This window comes from Archocentrus centrarchus, chromosome 7 (assembly GCF_007364275.1).
Source record: "Archocentrus centrarchus isolate MPI-CPG fArcCen1 chromosome 7, fArcCen1, whole genome shotgun sequence".
Lineage (NCBI taxonomy): Eukaryota > Metazoa > Chordata > Actinopteri > Cichliformes > Cichlidae > Archocentrus > Archocentrus centrarchus.
In genome coordinates this window covers 8,463,087-8,480,221 of record NC_044352.1, presented here as the reverse complement: position 1 = coordinate 8,480,221, position 17,135 = coordinate 8,463,087, and the positions used below count along the sequence as shown (strand labels likewise).

The 17,135-nt window shown below is 38.6% G+C and overlaps 1 protein-coding gene across 5 annotated transcripts; it reads right to left on the bottom strand.

The window, feature by feature from the left end:
- Positions 1-9,905, bottom strand: LOC115782618 (complement receptor type 1-like). 5 transcript variants are annotated; one of them, XM_030732899.1, is made up of 13 exons: positions 9,600-9,905; positions 8,751-8,832; positions 8,413-8,601; positions 8,099-8,198; positions 7,813-7,886; positions 7,548-7,727; positions 7,244-7,423; positions 4,990-5,076; positions 4,249-4,431; positions 3,792-3,839; positions 2,711-2,777; positions 1,325-1,385; positions 1-953 (listed from the first exon to the last, which is right to left on the bottom strand). In XM_030732899.1, the coding sequence occupies exons 2-13, from the start codon at positions 8,809-8,811 to the stop codon at positions 951-953; spliced, it is 1,233 nt and encodes a 410-aa protein (XP_030588759.1). In that variant the 5' UTR covers positions 8,812-8,832; positions 9,600-9,905; the 3' UTR covers positions 1-950. The 5 variants fall into 5 exon arrangements, with proteins under 5 accessions (XP_030588759.1, XP_030588758.1, XP_030588760.1 ...); XM_030732898.1 differs by having other exon boundaries at positions 8,751-8,829; positions 9,600-9,904; XM_030732900.1 differs by lacking the exon at positions 1,325-1,385 and having other exon boundaries at positions 8,751-8,829.
- Positions 9,906-17,135: the final 7,230 nt, after the last annotated feature.

The following is a 17,135-nucleotide window of genomic DNA, read 5'->3' as shown; positions in this document are numbered from 1 at the left end:
TGTCTTCACTGTTTTATTTCATTGATTTTAGAACTTGTTTTAATTGACATAAAAAAATGGTTTATTTTAACAAAGCAAGGCAAGTGCAAAAATCACCATAGAACACACTGTATACATCTCTGCATAGTCAAACTATCTGATCTAATACTCAAAATATTCATCATGTCCTAGACATTTAAGTGGTCATACATTTAAAAAAAACAAAAAAAAAAAAAAAACTGATGCAGCAAAAGCCTGATATCAACAATGTTTTAAACAACATTAAATCTGATTTTTTTTTTTTCCGTTCAATGAAACCTTTTAATGCAACCATAAATACTAAGGTGCTAACATTGTCATTGTAACAAATTATATAGGCTCAACACTAAGAAGGCAGAATTAAGCCTCCTTAAACTGAACCCAATAATTAGATTAACATTTCTGAAATTTACAGACTGCCATACAATTAGCACACATCTAAAACACTTTGTTTTTCATTAAGGTATGAAATATACCTTATCATTTAGGCACACTTTAAGGAATGCATATATACACCTTATGTATTGACTACATAAAACTGTTCCAAAAAAAAAGTTTTGATTCAAGTCAACTGTTGGTTAAGCTTAATTTAATCCAAATGACAGACATCTTGTGCTGACTTTGCTTACTTTAGGCCATTGCTCTGCTTGACCATTGTAGCTCAGCTAGGTAAATTTATTACAGTGCACAAGTTTAAAGTCAACACAGACAGAGCTCCTCTGGCGAATCTAAATCCATTCCTTCATAATTATTACAATAGAAAAAAAAAAAAAAAAAGCCATTCAAAGCATTCCAGGTGGATCAGTGACAATCCACTGATGTTTCTGGGTCTTACGAAGCCAAACGTGCACATTCAAACATGGATCCTTTGGCATTCTTCTTAGGAGGCTGTTTTTATAGTCAGTAGTTGTGGAGTAGTAGTACTGCAACGTTTACTGGGAGGCGTGAAAGAAAAACAGCAGCAAAGAAAGTAAAAATAATTAGAAACTTTATGGAAAAGTCTAAAAACTCCTGCAAACATGTAGACAATTAAAAAAATAAAAGTGAGTACTGAAGCAGTTGTTCCACAACTCAGGGAGCAGCTGAAGAAGTAGAAAATCATCATTTAAATACAGTACAGGTCAAAAAAAACATTTGACTACTCAACACTGCACAGTGACATTTGACTACCAAACATTTGGTACTGGACATAATGGACATGAATGAAATTATATGGCAATGCCTGTCTATATTATTCCATTAATCCTACTCATCATATTATTCTCATTTGAAATACATTTGTGTTCTTGAGGATCCAGCTTCTTACCGAGAGTGCTACATCCTCTCCTTCTTTTGTAGCCTCTTTGTCAGTATTGCCTCGCCGAGCGCTGTAATCCAGTAATGACTGATCAACAACATTGCTTATGTATAACAAAGCAAACAAGAATCTACATGGATTTAAGGAAGTCCACAGAAACCACCACATGACTACATACCACTCATCCACAAGGAACACCCCACACAAGCAGCACCCCTGCCAGCAGCTACCCTCTCATTTCTTACAGCCAAAATAGCCAAATTTGTGTCACGATATGCAAAATATTACCTGTTCGTTCCTGTCAGCAGAAATGAACAGGCCAATACAACTTCAGAGCATATCCAAGCAAAGCTAAAAATAAGTAGTAAATTCATATTAAATGTTCCATAATTTGATTTTTTCCCCCCCATTAGGACTAAAAGATTACCACATACTTTGTAAAGAAAGTCAAACTATGTGGTTTCTTCATTTTTTCATTATAGAGAAGAAGAATGTTCAGATTTTGGAAGAAGAAATGTGTGACTATAAAACCACCAAGTGCTCCACTGTCCCTTTTTTTATGTCACTGAGCCATTATGGATCCTAAAAACAAATTCAACCCTATACAGCCCAACAGCTAATATATATATTGTAGTATAAGGTCATAAGGCTGAGCAACTAAGTATTACATGTTTCCCCTCTAATTTCCCAACATGCTTAAGTTTCCGTTTTGTCTTATTTCAGCACACAGAAGCTGCTGTGTTCTGATGTTACCACTGGTTGAGTTACTCCTCCACTATACTTCACAATATGCATGTGTCTGTGCTGTGGTACATAAGCTAATGCAAATGAAACTAAATTTCTGCCATGCCATTACTGACAGCATCACATACACTTGTTCCAAGCCTGGGAAAGGGAGACAACACAAACAAGCATCAACATGTACAAAATTAAGTTATCTAATATTCAACCACTACTCGCCTAATCACCATTTTTAAACAATACCGCATGCTTTACCATCTTGCTTAATTGGACAGACCTCTTTATTCAAATGTGATCATCAAAATGTGATCAAAACCAGCATAAGAAATTTGAGGCAAATCTGAGACCTACAGCTCTGTGCAGGAGACTTTTGAGTACTTATGAGAACACTGACACTGGTAGAGGAAGACATTAGCCAAGACGCCTTACAAAAGCACAACGTTTCAACATGCAACACTAAATCTGTAGAAAGCTTTGACAGAAAGAAAATGCTGATAAGGTACAAAAACTGATATGCAAAGTTGGAAAAGCTGTGACAGAGATGAAGCGGTATTAATGGCTGGCCTGAGAGGCAAACACAACACAAGGAAGCCATTACAAGGACAAAGCCATTTCAGGGGTTAGTAGGCAAAATTTATTAAAACACCATTTTACCCTTTTTTCTTGTTGTATCGTCGCATTCCAAAGTATATTAACCCCAAAGTGCCGAGAACTGCGACCACTTTGATGAGGAGGGGAAAAAAAAAAAAAAAATGAATAATTGTAGATGATGTAAAAAGCTGAGTGACCGTAAGACCAACAAATGTAGAGCTATGAATTCTTGAAACCATCCTGACAGGTTAGACTGGGAATGGCAAAAGAATTTTCATGAAATGAGAATGGGAGAATGTTACTCTGAAGATGCCGCTTAAAAACAGTGACTATATTTAAAAGCCATTAAAAAATAAATAAAGATGGATTCCTTAAAAATAAAATCTTAAAAAAAAAAAAAAAAAAAAAAAAAAAAGAAAAATATAAAACTTAAAATTGCATTCTTCAATAATAAACCTAAATAAAAAAATAAAATAAAAAAAAAAAAGTTTGCACCGAACACACAAACAAATAATGCAGTTGCACGTAGTTCCACTCGGGGAAGTAATAAGGCACTATAGTGCGACACGGTTACGGTTAATATTTTAGAAAACATTAGTGCAGACCCACAGGGGCCATCATCCATCTTTACTTTCAAACTTTTGTAGCTTGTTTACAACTTGTCATCACCGAGAGGTTTGCTGCAGCCCACCTCTCTCACATCCTAGACAGTTAACCAGCATTGTATATTGATCAAAATATGAATAACTAGTTTAACCAACTAGTATTTCTGGTTTGGCCAACAAGGGCAACAATGTTTAATTATCAAGCCGACTATCTGTGCAAATGCCCAATTTAAATCATTTCTGTACGGTCCATTTAAAAGAAGGAAAAAAAAAAAAAAAAAAAAAAAAAAAAAAAAAAAAAAAAAAGACATGCACAAACATGCACACAAATAAACAGACCAAACAATAATTAAATTAATTCATTACCATGTCTGTATAGTCTGAATGTGCAACTTTGTTTGTTGATCCAAATAAAAATATTGAAATATATATACTAAAATATAACCATGCCATTATTCGTAAGCCACTGCGATCCATTTGGGTCAAGCTTGTCTTTTTACATTTCTCATCAACTTTAAAGCATGAACTATAAAACTTACCTATTAAAAAAATGAGTCCTGGGTGAAGACCATCACCTCCATTGCCCTCTGTAAAAAACAAAAGACAAATTAAAACCAAAACTGCAACAATGATTATTTTCATTAATTGACCCATGATCACACTGAAAAAATCCTTCATTTATATCTAAGGAAATATTTAATGATCCTTGTGAAATCTAAGCTTCAGATTTTTTTTTATTATTATTAATATTATTATAGTTTTAAATTAGTCTTTTATTTTGTACTTTCAGGATATGAAGAAATTAACATTTTAATGAGGAAATGTTTTAAAAAAACGTTGAAAAGGTTTTTTTTTAAACATATTTTAACCCAATTAATAAAAGAACAATGTTGGTTAGAAGCCACAAATTTTTGACCATGTAGAGTATTATCTGATGTAAAATGACTGACATCTGATTTAGAGCTTTATGTTTTTGAGCTTTAAAATGAACTCTACCTGTTTCACATTTTTTGGGAATTTCCGGATCCCACAGACCATTTTCCTGACACCTGACGGTAAATTGTTGACTTTTACTTTCTCCAGAATGGCAGCTGACTGTCACCTGGTCCAACCGTCTATATGGAGGCTGACGGCTCACAGTCACCTGAGGATTGATGCTTTTGGGATCTTTACATTCAACTGCAATTGTGGAAAATAGAAGTTTATGCACATTTCCAAAAAGATGTCTCTATACAATGTCAAGATAGTGGGAACACATGATGTTACATGTGTCAAACATGAGGCCCAGGGGTCAGAACTGGCCTGGCAAAAACTCCAATCCGGCCCACTGGACGTCTTTGGAAAAGGTGTTTGTCATAAATTTTAGACCTAACTGCATTTTCATGTTTTACAACTTTTCCTTAAGACCCCCCCCCCCCCCCCCCAGAGTGTCTTAGTTCTAGTGCAGAGTGTCTTAGTTCTTATTTAACTAAGAAGTTCAACTTAACTACTTTGTAGTATGAATGGCCATGGGGGGGGCCATGGCCATTCATACTACAAAGTAGTTAAGTTGAACTTCTTAGTTAAATACCTATACTATTAGTAGTATAGTTAGTTAAACTTCTTTACACTGACAGAAAGGGGAGTTTCACTAATTCAGCCCACTTAAGGTCAAAGTGACCATTTGTCACGATGTAAAATGAGTTTGCCATCCTTGATTTAGAGCTGTAGGTTTCTGAGCTTTAAAATGGACTGTACCTGTTAGTATCCTTGGGGTAGTGGTTGTAGTTGTGGTAGTGGTGGTAGTTGTGGTAGTGGTGGTAGGCATGGTAGTTTTTGGTTGTGCTGCAGAAACAAATAATAATTTAGTAGGGCTGTTTAACATACCAACTACGGATGCATCTATCTGATTAGATACCGGTCTGACCCTTACTTAAAAGCCTGGACTGGTTTTTGATTAGATCTGCTCGTCACAGATCCCTATTCAGTTCAATGCTATGTTTACTACAGCAGCAACAGTGCACTTGTGTTCTAGCAGGAGAGCTAACATAACATGGGGGAAGCTAAACAAAGGAAAAGCAGCTTTTAGATATTTCAAGCTTGCTACAAAAATCACCTTTTCTTTGTCTGCTGAGAACTGTTTTATTTCCAAGTGAGTTAAACATTCCAATTAAGATAATTGTTTCCCTGTTGGGATCTCTCTCTCTCTCTCTCACTCACACACACACACTTCAGTTCACCTGCCTCTTGTCAGCATCACTGTATGTGTGTTTTAAAGAGATGCACTCACAGTGAAAGAGTGAGAGCAGGAACTGTAAATGTCAGCATTATGCAGGAGCCTCATGACTCTTGAAATTGTTGGGTCTAAATTGAATAAACAATTTTATTTATCTTCGTGTCATTTATTGCTTACTGTTATTTACTGTTAACACAATAATAAATGACAGCAGGCTCAAGATTAAAAAGAAAAGTATTAAAACAGTAAATTTATATGAGTGAGTGTACTTAGTGGTTAAATTTCATTTTACAAAGTTAGGAAAGCAATGTTTAAGCTGAGCCTCATGTCGCCTTAGAGATAAAAGAATGATTCAGATTAGCTCAACAACAGTGCACAGCGAGCTTCGTGGAATGGGATCCAAGGCTGAGTAGGTGCAATGCAAGTGCAATGCAGAGTGTCGGACGCAGTGGTGTGAAGCACTCCACCACTGGATTCTACAGCAGTGGAGAGGTGTTCTCTGGAGTGACAAATCGTGCTTCTCCTTCTGGCAACGTGATGGACGAGACTGGGTTTGGTGGATGCCAGGAGAACAACCACCAAGTTCATATGCACGTGAAGGTACATAAGCAAAAACTTTTGTCAATATAGTGTACCTTTAAACTGCTGCTTTGCTTCACTTAGCTTAGCCTCCTTAATGCTACGTATGCTCTGCCACTAGATGCTGCTGTCGCGTGACAAAGTAAACAGAACACGGAACTGGACAGACCAGCTCTGTCACCATTGTGACCCGATCTGGCAAAATGAGTTGGAAGTTGCAGGGGCTAATTCATAGCCAAATAACACATGGCTCAGCGCTGTATTATGGGTTATGCTTTACTTTGCATATATGCAAACAATTTTAATGAAGTCACTGGTAGCCGATGGTAGCATTAAGCGATCTCTCCCTTGTTGCTAAGAACATCCCGGAAATAACCCGCAATACAGCGTTGATTCATTAGTTATTTGGCTAAGAATTTGCCTGTCCGACATCCGACTTGTTTTGCCAGATCGGATCGCTAAGGTCCATCCAGTTTTCTGAATCAGCATCGGAGGTATATCCACAAATATCAGATCAGTGCTTCTCTAATCCAATTGGAACTGAAAAAAGATGTATTAATGCTTTCTTGGTACCAAAAGGAACAGTCCATACATGACAATATTGGCTTTAATTAGGTTACTGATTTAGGATTATGATTGTTAAAAAAAAATACTGAGTAATTTTCTGTACTAATATGGTAAGAATCATATCTTTTCTATGCTTTTGTGTTGTAACTGAATCATTTTCTTTATATTACTGAAAAGGTACCAAAATAAAATAAGAAAAACAAACCAAAAACAAGGATTAGCAGTCAGTACCCATGCATTAAATGAGTGACAGAAAGAAAAAGCACAAGCAAAAAAGCACCAGCTTTAACCAGTTAGCCCCAAGTTAACTGCTCAAATTACTACACCTCACAACCACTATGTTCTTCTAGCATATCATGAAATATTGGTAAGCTTTGTAGCTGAGGTAAACTGCCATTCTGCATTACTCTCCATTTTTCTTTGTGATAAAAATCACTGGCCAGGTCCCCTCATCAGCGCCTCCCTGTGCCCTGCACTGGTGAGTCTTACCTATTTATATGTGTGTGTGTGTGTGTGTGTGCATGCACTAGGGAAGACAGGCTCAGGGGGGTGAAGTTGCACTTTAAGCAAATAGATCATCATCCAATTCAACTAGTCACATCCAAATAGCTATTTTAATTTATTACTTACCTATACACTGAGGGAGTCCAGGCGACCACTGACTATTTTTTTCACACTTTTGTGTAGCACTTCCAATCATTCTGTATCCAGGCCTACACTCTAATATCACCGCAGACAAGTATCCATACGGAGGTCGAGCACCGCTACTCCATAAACCATTTGGAATCTCTGGTTCTACACATTTAACCACTGCAAGTAAAGAAATTGGAAAGTGGACACTGAAGGACCTTCTCCGCAGTACATATTAGCCCAACTTAAGCTACACAAGAATGTTGTGAAAACAATGTATTAAAAATAACTTAAACACACTTACGGATACATTTAGGACGATCAGGCTTGAATGTTCCATCATCTGAACATGCTAATGGATTTGATCCATTAAGTGTATAATCCCTTTTACAGGTGTACTGTACAACTTCATTATAGTCATATGTTGATTTAACTGGACTGAAAGAGCCATACAATATTTGAGGTGGTGATTCACACTGTACCACTGCAAAATGAAAAAGAAATCTATCAGAATAAAAAACAGTGAGCTTTAAATCAGGTGTGACTTGTATTAGGACAAGATAACCTACCGTCACATACAGGCAACCTGCCCTCCCACCCTTGGACTCCACAAACGAGCCTGTCTTTACCAACCAGCACGTAACTGATTGGAGGGGAAAAGGGTGGCTTAGACATAGTTCACATGGCAGAAAACAGAATAGTGACTAAACCTTTCCTGACACACATTGTTTTTTTTGTTTGTTTTTTGATATAAGAATAGATATTTCACCTTATTGTTGTCATATACTACTTCTAATTTCAATCTAAAAGCTAATTCTCAAAACAATTTTTCAGCTTTAACATTTTATTACTAACCCAGTGTTACAAGTGACCACTGCTTTATCACCAAATTCATTCCCAGGCTGATAATCAATTTGCCCATTTTCCACCTCTCCAACAACACCACAGCTTCTCCCTGAAACAAGAAAAATGAGGATTACGTTGGTCCTTTATAAATTATTAGATATTATGTATAATTAACAACAAATCTACTCTACTGTTTATGTATAACATATTAGAGTAGGACATTTTCTAGAGGTTACAAAGCTGAGAGTATTACCAACTTGAACTGGCAGTGAAATACAGTTGCTATAAGGAATTTAAATATAAAATCAAGTGTAAATATTCACTCTCGCAGCTCATCCCCAAAGAACTCCAGTTTCCAGTGGTGCAAGTAATACTTGGAGACCCTCCTTTAGAAACATATCCAGGATTACAGGCAAAAGTAACTTTTGTCCCCTCTGGGAACTCTTCTAAAAGAATGTTGTTGCCCTTTAAATCCATGTTGGCTCCTCCAACAGGCCTGGAGCAGTCTTGAGCTGTACATGGCAAAAAAAAAAGAAAAAACAAAAAAAAGGGAGCAAAAAGACAAAGAGGAAGGACACGTTAATTAAGAAAAAGAAGAGCATAGATAAAACACCGTGTTGTGCTTACCCGTGTGTCCCAAGCTAATCCGCACTGCACTCACCTTGAACAATAATTGCCAAAAGGCAAAGACTGCTCAGCAGACGGACTGTGGTGACATCCATGGCAGGATCTGATGAGGTCTTCTTGGTAAAAGACAAATGGAAACAAAGACAGTCAGGGAAGTTACTGGTCATGGTGGCTGGACCCCATTCAAGCAGGTTCGTCACCGCGAACACGATAACAGACAGGTAGGTCATGCTAGCATGTGCACACTTCGGTCGAGTCTTTATATTTAGCTAAACCAAAACCTTCAAAGTAACCAAGTTAAGTTTGTGTTAAAATATGAAATGTCGGAAGATATTTATATTTAAATATTAATTGTTGGCGCGGCAGAAAAACAGATCTTAATTGAAAATCTGTCCATATTAGCCATCTAACCTGACACTGCTAATCTATTACTTCTTACCGAGGTATTTTATAACTTGAAGGCCACTATAGTTTCGACTGGCCAAATCGGCATGTGTTAAAACTAAATGGCAGTCCGCCACAGGAGTAAAGTGCGCCGTTTAATGTCGTATGCTCTTCTTTCCGTCTTCGCCCGTGGTTGATAACTCATTACGGAAAAATGGCGTAATATACCCTAAACCGCCTTCATCTTAAAGGTGTATTATGCCGAACTTATCGGAAGATAAAAGCATATTGATTCCATCTGAGTTTCTGTATTTGCTCATCCAGAAACTTTTACAGTTAAGCAATCGCTCTCGCCTGCATTAGCTAGCGAACTGTTAGCTAACTTATCAGCAGCGACCGATAATACAGCACTGTTTAAGTCACGTCGGTGTGGTGTCGCCGCTCTGTTTTCGGGTAAATTGGTAATACGGACGGTAAAATAAAAGAACCCATAACTTACCGCTCAACGTCAAGAATCACGATGGTGAGCGATACCCTCTGAAAGGTTATTTAGGGTTTCTGCTCTTTTTATTATGGGCGGCGTCTTATTCTGGGGAAGTAGGCGCGGTCACACAGTGGCGTAGCGAAAATTCACCAAATTCCATGACGTAGCCCACAGATTAAGGTTTATATTCTGTGGCGTAATTTACTTAAGTGGCCGACTTCATTGCTGGTGTTTTGTTGTAAGCATGGTTGTAAGTACCTTGTGGTCGTGGCCCGAGCCCTATACTACGGAGCAGGATTCTGGCTCATCCAGGTAACTTAAGGGTTAACTGGGTTTTGACTCACTTCTTACCGGGATAAATGGCCATGGTAATTTACACTGTAGACCTAACCTGCAGGTTAAATTCCAGATTAGAGATCAACAGGGGTGAAATCAGCGCCCACAGACCAATCAGTTCTCCGGGAAATAGTGTCACACGGAGCTTTTGTCCATCTAACCTGACATGGAGAGTAGGACGGGCTAAAGTTTTTCAGTAGAGTATAAACTATCTTTGGTTTCCTTGATGAGCATCAGCAATATATTTAAATTCATAGATGCAACTTTATTACTTTATTTTTTTTTTCTGTTTTCAGCAAATTATTTTATTGTTCTGTAAGTATTCCTATATGTCCTAAAACAGGACAGCTACTTGCTGACCTCATATCAAATGTGTATATAGACTAAGCCAGCCTATGTTTGAATTTATCATCATATCATATCATCAGTCAGTCAACATATAAATATAATGACTCACAAATGTCAGTAGAGATTGCTGAAACTATCACATGTGAGGGAATGAATAAAGAAGTGGAAAAACTTGAGGGACAAATATGTTTGTCCTCGGAAAATGACCACAAGAAGAGGGAGGACCCAGGAGGGAAAAAAGTCGCAGCATTTTATTTGTTTGTATCAGCTGGCACTGCATATAAAACATCGATTGCTAGCTAATTAACACATAATGCACCTCACACAAGTATAAATGCCGGCAACAAAGTCGCCCATGTATGTAGGTTACATCTAAGGTGTGAATTATGTTGTTATCCCAACTGGGCCTTCATTAAATCAGTAAAGATGCACAGGAAACAAGGTCAGACACCAACAGGACTCAGCTGTACACGTGCACCTAAAAGATAAAGGACACTCTTTCAAGGTTGCCAAGATTCACATTATAGACCCGAAAGACAGATGGTTTGAAAGAAGAGTAAAAGAATCCATCTGTGTCCACTGTGAACAACCATCACTGAACAGAGGAGGTGACTTACAACACCAGCTGTCAGCTACCTACAGCGCAGTCTTGAGGCTCCTTCCCAGGTGCCTCAGCCCCCACTCACACTTTACTTCAGGTGTCCTCAATAGGTCACTTGATAGAGCGGGGCAAAGTCACAGTGGTTTCACCAGAAATACTTGATAGTAATGACCACAGGCCTCCTGTGGATCAACAACCACCTCCAAGGGGACAACCCCCCCACCAGGTTACATGTGACTCTCCACCATTTGGTTTTAGAACTGAAGAAGCCTTTTGGCTAAGAGGTGAAACGTCTTCATTAACTTAAAGAAATCCAGTCACCTTGTTTTTCAAGCTTCAGAAACTGTTCAAAATCTTTTAATCTCTTCAGTGGTAACTAACAATGTACAATGGATCCAGAGGGTGATGTAATAGGGAACAGCACAGACTGAGTCAATATAAGGACGTGAACTTCCTGCTGTACTTTGGCCTGTTTATTCATAATTCATTGTTGCTTTCCCATTTTTTCCAGACATTCCCCAAAATGGCATCAACCACATAAGCAAATGACACAACTGAAAATGATTTTGCTTTTACATTAAAATAAAAAAATTTACAGCAGAAAGTGAAGTTTAAAATTGAGATTATTTTTACATGAAACATAGGAATTGTACGTGAAAGTTTTTTCTTTTAAAAAGTGAAAAACTTGTGGAAACTGGGGCTTCCAAACACAAAAGCTATGATTGATTACATGTAGTAATGTGAAATTACATTCAAGCAAAACATGACACTTCTTTTAAAGACTTATTTTGACACTCTGAGTAACTGGGCCATTTGTATCTGGGTACATGGGTCTTTGTTAACTTATCCAGATCTACCCTGAAACATCACCACCGACAGGAGGAAAACCATCAGTCTAGAAGTAAAGTAACAGATACTTAAACAATTTTAAATGTATGCCTACGTATACATTAAGCAAGTCCAGGTGACCAGTAACTTTCTATTTCACACTTCATGGTAGAGTATCCAATCATGTATCCAGGGTTGCACTTTAATATCACTGAAGACAAGTATCTCTATAGAGGACCCTCATTCTATTTACCATTTGGAATCAAAGGATCTCACTTTCAACCGCTGTGGACAACAAAAATGGATACTAGACATTAATACAACTCTCCAAAATGGTCTTCTCTACAGTATGCCAGAAGTTTGGTCTAATGGGTAAAGTTTGAATAATTGAATGCATGTGCTGATACATGCTGGAGGAACAGGAACAGGCTTGAATGTCTCATCATCAGAACATGATAAGAAATTTGATCCAATTTGTCTATAGCACATATGGAGAAGTACTTTGTAACTTCTCCATATTTATATATTTCTTTGTTTGGACTGAAAGAGCCATTATTAACATCTATCAGTCTGGATAGGGTTACAAAGCCATTTCTAAGGCTTTGGGACTCCAGCCAACCATGGTGAGAGCCATTATCCACAAATAGAGAAAACTTGGAATGGTGGTGAACCGTCCCAGGAGTGGCCAGCCTACTAAAATTGCTCCAAAAGCGCATCAACAACTCATCCAGGTGGTCACAAAAGACCCCAAAATAACATCTAAAGAACTGCAGGCCTCACTCGCCTCAGTTAAGGTCAGTGGTCACGATTCAACAACAGGAAAGAGATTAAGAAAAAATGGCATCCATGGGAGAATTCCAAGGCAAAAACCACTGCTGACCAAAAAGAGCACAAAGGCTCCTTGCACATTTGCCAAAAAAACATCTTGATGTTGAGTTTAAGTATCTCGGGAAATTGTTCACGACTGAGGGAAGAGGAGAGTGGGATATTGACAGATGGATTGGGACCATGGCAGTAATGATACAGCTGCTGTACCAGTGCGTTATGGTGAAGAGAGAGCTGAGCATAAAAGCGAAGATGTTGATTTACTGGTCGAGCTACATCCCTACCCTCACCTGTGGTCACGACCTTTGGGTAGCAACTGAAAGAACAAGATCATGGATACAACCGGTAGAAATTAGCTTTCTCTAATGGATGTATGGCCTCTCCCTCAGAGATGAGGTGAAGAGTGCCATCATTCAAGAGGGGCTCAGAGTAGAGTGCTACTCCTCCACATCCAAAGGAGCCAGTTCAGCTGGTTCAGGCCTCCCAGGTACCACCTGGGTGAGGTGTTCTGGGCATGTCCTACTGGGAGGAAGCCCTGGGGTAGACCCAGGACATGCTGAAGACATTATATCTCTTAGCTGGCCTGGGAACGCCTCTGTGTTTCCCTGGGTAAGCTAGAGGAGGGGGCTGGGGAGAAGGAGGTCTGGGTTTCACTGCTTAGGCTGCTGCCCCCACGACCTGGCCCCAGATGAGTGGAAAAACATGGATAGATGGAATCTTTATGAGTCTTTTGGGAAAATATTCTGTAGACTAACGAGATAAAAGTTGAATTTTCTGGAAGGTTTGCGTCCCTTTACATATGGCATAAAACTAACACAGGTTTTCCGTATTTTGATATTTTGTTGATGTGGCTGAACAGAAGGCTCCATAGTTTAATGTTATTCTTTGACCCTTTTGCAAAGGCAAATTAAAATCTAGGAAAGACAGCTTGTTGCTCAGATTCTTATTTGTGTATTTGTATAGTTGCATAGTTACATAGTTACATATACATGTATATATTTATTATATTACTATTGTCTCTCATGCTGTTTTATTATTTTTGTGTCTTTTCTAAAGTAATGAAGGACCACGTCCTCTGTTCATATTGACTGCGCTGCCAAAATAGTTTGGATTTGTGGTTTCTTCCTGTTTAAAGGGAGACTTTCCTTCCCTCTGTCACTAAATGCCTGCTCATAGAGGTCATTTTGAGTGTTGGGTTTTCTCTGTGTTATTGTAGAATCTTTACCTACAATACAAAGTGCCTTGAGGCGACTGTTTGTTTTGATTGGTCTATACAAATAAAATTGAATTGAATTATCACGTCAAGGATAGAAATTAAGCATGCCAGATAGAGAAAACTGAAGGATGAGTGTAACAGCTATCTCTTCTCAGAGAAATTCTCATTTGTATCCTTTCTTACAGCCTCAGTGTGTCAGAGTGGTTCATGACCTCAACTTGACCCTCCAATGACTACACCTGCTTGACCTCCACCTCCACTGCCACCATACAACAGAGATGGACAGCATACGGCACGGGCAGATTCTTAGTGAGCCAGTACTGACCACAGTATATGAATCATTGGTGGTTTCACAACAACAAGCTGATACTTCCACATTTTTTCTCCCATAGCCCATCACACCCTCTAGCTGCCCTTCAGATGTCTATGGTTGAAGTAACAGGCGTGAGTAGACGGCCCTTCTGTTTTTGTTTTTTACCTTGGCCAGAGCCACAGATTAAGAAAGCCATAATCCATTTGCCATACCCAAGGAACTCAAGCAAGAGGCTTGCTGAAGAGCAAATTTTTTTCAGCAGAAAATTTTGCCCTACTGTGGCAGAGTTGAGACAGCTGCTAGTTCTGGTATTTTTGGTATTTCTTGTGAATAACCTCAAAGCCTAGCAGAAGGAAAAGGAGAAAATGAAAAAAGAGCTTCCTAGGTGGGGAGAAGTGGTTTAAAAACAGGACAATATGACATAATGTCAGTTTTCTCTGCAAATGGGGCATTTGGTTAAAGATTACCCCAAAAGGACAATGTTGATGACAGGCATGGCCGGGTGGACTGAGCCCGTGAAAGGATGCAGGAGAGATGTGCAGCTGCTCTGATTCAACTGACGCTTGAGGTTGAAGGTACCGCACCTACAACACACACACAATCGCATACAGCCAATGGACACACTTTTGACACAAGCTATTGCTTATCTTGAAGATAAATTTAGACCCTCTGTGGGCACATATCTAAAGTATCATGCTTTTTGGAAAATGCCTCAGTATGATTTGATAGTGCGTGGCAAGCAAAATACTTTTCATGTTGACTCAAGTGCCACACACACTGTAATAAAGAGAAGGGAATTTATAACACTTCTAAAAGTTAGTGCCAGGTGTGTTCACTCTTCACTCTGTTGGGGCATCAGGACAAGTGGTAAAATTTTAATTGAGGTTTCATATAATGATGAATCTGGGAAAGCTTTCAAACATGCATTTTTGCTGTCTATGTGTTGCCCAATACATTTATTAAGTCAGTTGTAGTGGCTCAGTGTGGGCAAAGGTTTTACTACATTTTCTTCATGTACAGGCTGTGATCAGCTGACCCGCGCTGCTGCTGTTCAGAGGTTTACTGCTGTTTTTGGATTTATACAACTAAATTCAAACAACATGTAACCAAATCTGATTCCATCCCCTACACTGATGGTATACTGTTTATATTGTCTTTATACTAGACTGTATACAGTTGGTATAAAGGTTGAATTCAGTGATTGAATCTAAGCATCATTAGCTTAAATTCAAATTAATCCCTGCTACACTTCCTGTAACCTAATACTGACCATGAATGCCACAACAATACAGAGCTTCACTGTGAATTCACCACAGTACAACAAGCTAACCTGTTTATCCTGCACTAAACTGCCCAGTACCTGAATAACACACCTCAGTTTGTTTAGCAGGGTGTTTCACAATATGAAAAAACTAAACTTCCCATCATATACAGATCCAATAACTTATTTAAAAAATGAGGACATTACCTGTACGCTTTAAATTTCCAGTTTATCAAATGTGACTGAGCAGCCCTTATCTTTAAATCTAACCGCTTCTCTTCATCTCCTTCCTCTCTCCTACATCGTTCTCCATCTCTGAGTGAACTTCTCTCACGCTTTTCTGTCCCTGGAAATACAGCAACTGGACTTTTAGCTAGCAGACACACTGTGTGACAAACTGCTTTGTGTGTTTGCTTATATTTGTTCAGCTGAAAGAAACGCTGCATTTGAAATTACCTGCCACTTAAAAATGCTACTGCTTTTATGCTCGCTCCTCTTCTGTAGCGCCAACTAGATGCTCAAGTACCACGACCACAACTTACGGACATCTGGACCAAAAACGCAGTTCCAGATCGTCCCGGCTTCATTCAACCTCTAACTGATTTAGTCTGTAATCATATCATCATTTGTCTTCAAACAAGCACTACTGTACATAAATGTTATATGAGAAAACATTTCTAAAGTCCCTATAGGGTCCTTTGACTCTGTAATCAGCATCCCACCTCCCTAGGATCAATAAAGAACGCTATAGATCGGACATTTGAGTGGAAATCAAGAATTCCTTTGAAGAAACACAGCAGCTCAGCTTGTGGTAATACATGTGTATATATATAATATATATGTGTAATATAAATTTGAAAAAAATGAGTGACTTTAGAATGTCTGAAATGAAAAGGTTTATTATTTTGACATGAAGTGTAATAAAATCTACTACCTTACAATTTACGTAGTAATGAAACTGGAATTTTCTGCCACTATCTCTACAAATGGAAACAAAATAACATAGATCAAGACCCAATACTACTAAATGTTTATTCATTTTTACACTGCAGTTCATATACAAACTTGTTTCTGGCACTGTCCATCACTCCTTCAAGAATAATATTACTGAATTCTAGCTTATGGTTTATTCTGTCTCCAGTGCTGAGTCAACAGCCCTGGAATTTTAATCAAACTGGAACTGTCGGTGACATTTTCTTAGGGTCACAGACAAAAACCAAAACACAGACAGTAACATAGTTGAGAAGAGAAGAAGAAGAAGGGAAGAGGGAAACACAGAGACAGAGAAAGAAGCAGAAACAGGAAAGGAACAAAGAGGACAGGAAAGAGAAGAGCACACAGAGAGAGGTGAGGTGAGACAAAGAGTGGCAAACATTTTATATCTTAAACGTGCCTTTGACCCCTCCTAATTTGCATAAAGTCTCAGCCCATGAAACTTGAACCCCAACCAGTTGTCTTTTGGTTTAACTACGCCCGCTCTAAAGTCACATGTTTAAGGCGCACACATCACAGGGGTACCTTTTGGTTTATGACAGTTCAGACAGGTATTACAAATGATAAACATTTCTACTCAAACATCTGCTAGGATAACATTGTTAGTACCACTCCACTTAGCCAAGTCTTATCTCTACCCCCTCCTAGCCAGGAGAGCACAAGGGTGGGGGCCCACAGAACTCCATTTTAGGAATGTACCTGTCATAAAACACTGCTGAAGTATAACATAGTGTTACAGGTGTCATGAGGAACAGCGCTCACTCTGGCAACTCTCCAAGAGCCTCAAACGCACACCCAAGATCTAACAGGTCTCACCCTCACCCCAGTGA

What these genes read in the sequence shown, in the direction of transcription:
- LOC115782618 (XM_030732899.1), bottom strand. Translation starts at nt 8,811, where the DNA reads ATGGATGTCACCACAGTCCGTCTGCTGAGCAGTCTTTGCCTTTTGGCA. An exon ending in TGATCGTCCTAAATGTATCC is followed by an intron (nt 7,424 to 7,547) that starts GTAAGTGTGTTT and finishes CTTTACTTGCAG; the next exon opens with TGGTTAAATGTGTAGAACCA. An exon ending in TGGACTCCCTCAGTGTATAG is followed by an intron (nt 5,077 to 7,243) that starts GTAAGTAATAAA and finishes TTGTTTCTGCAG; the next exon opens with CACAACCAAAAACTACCATG.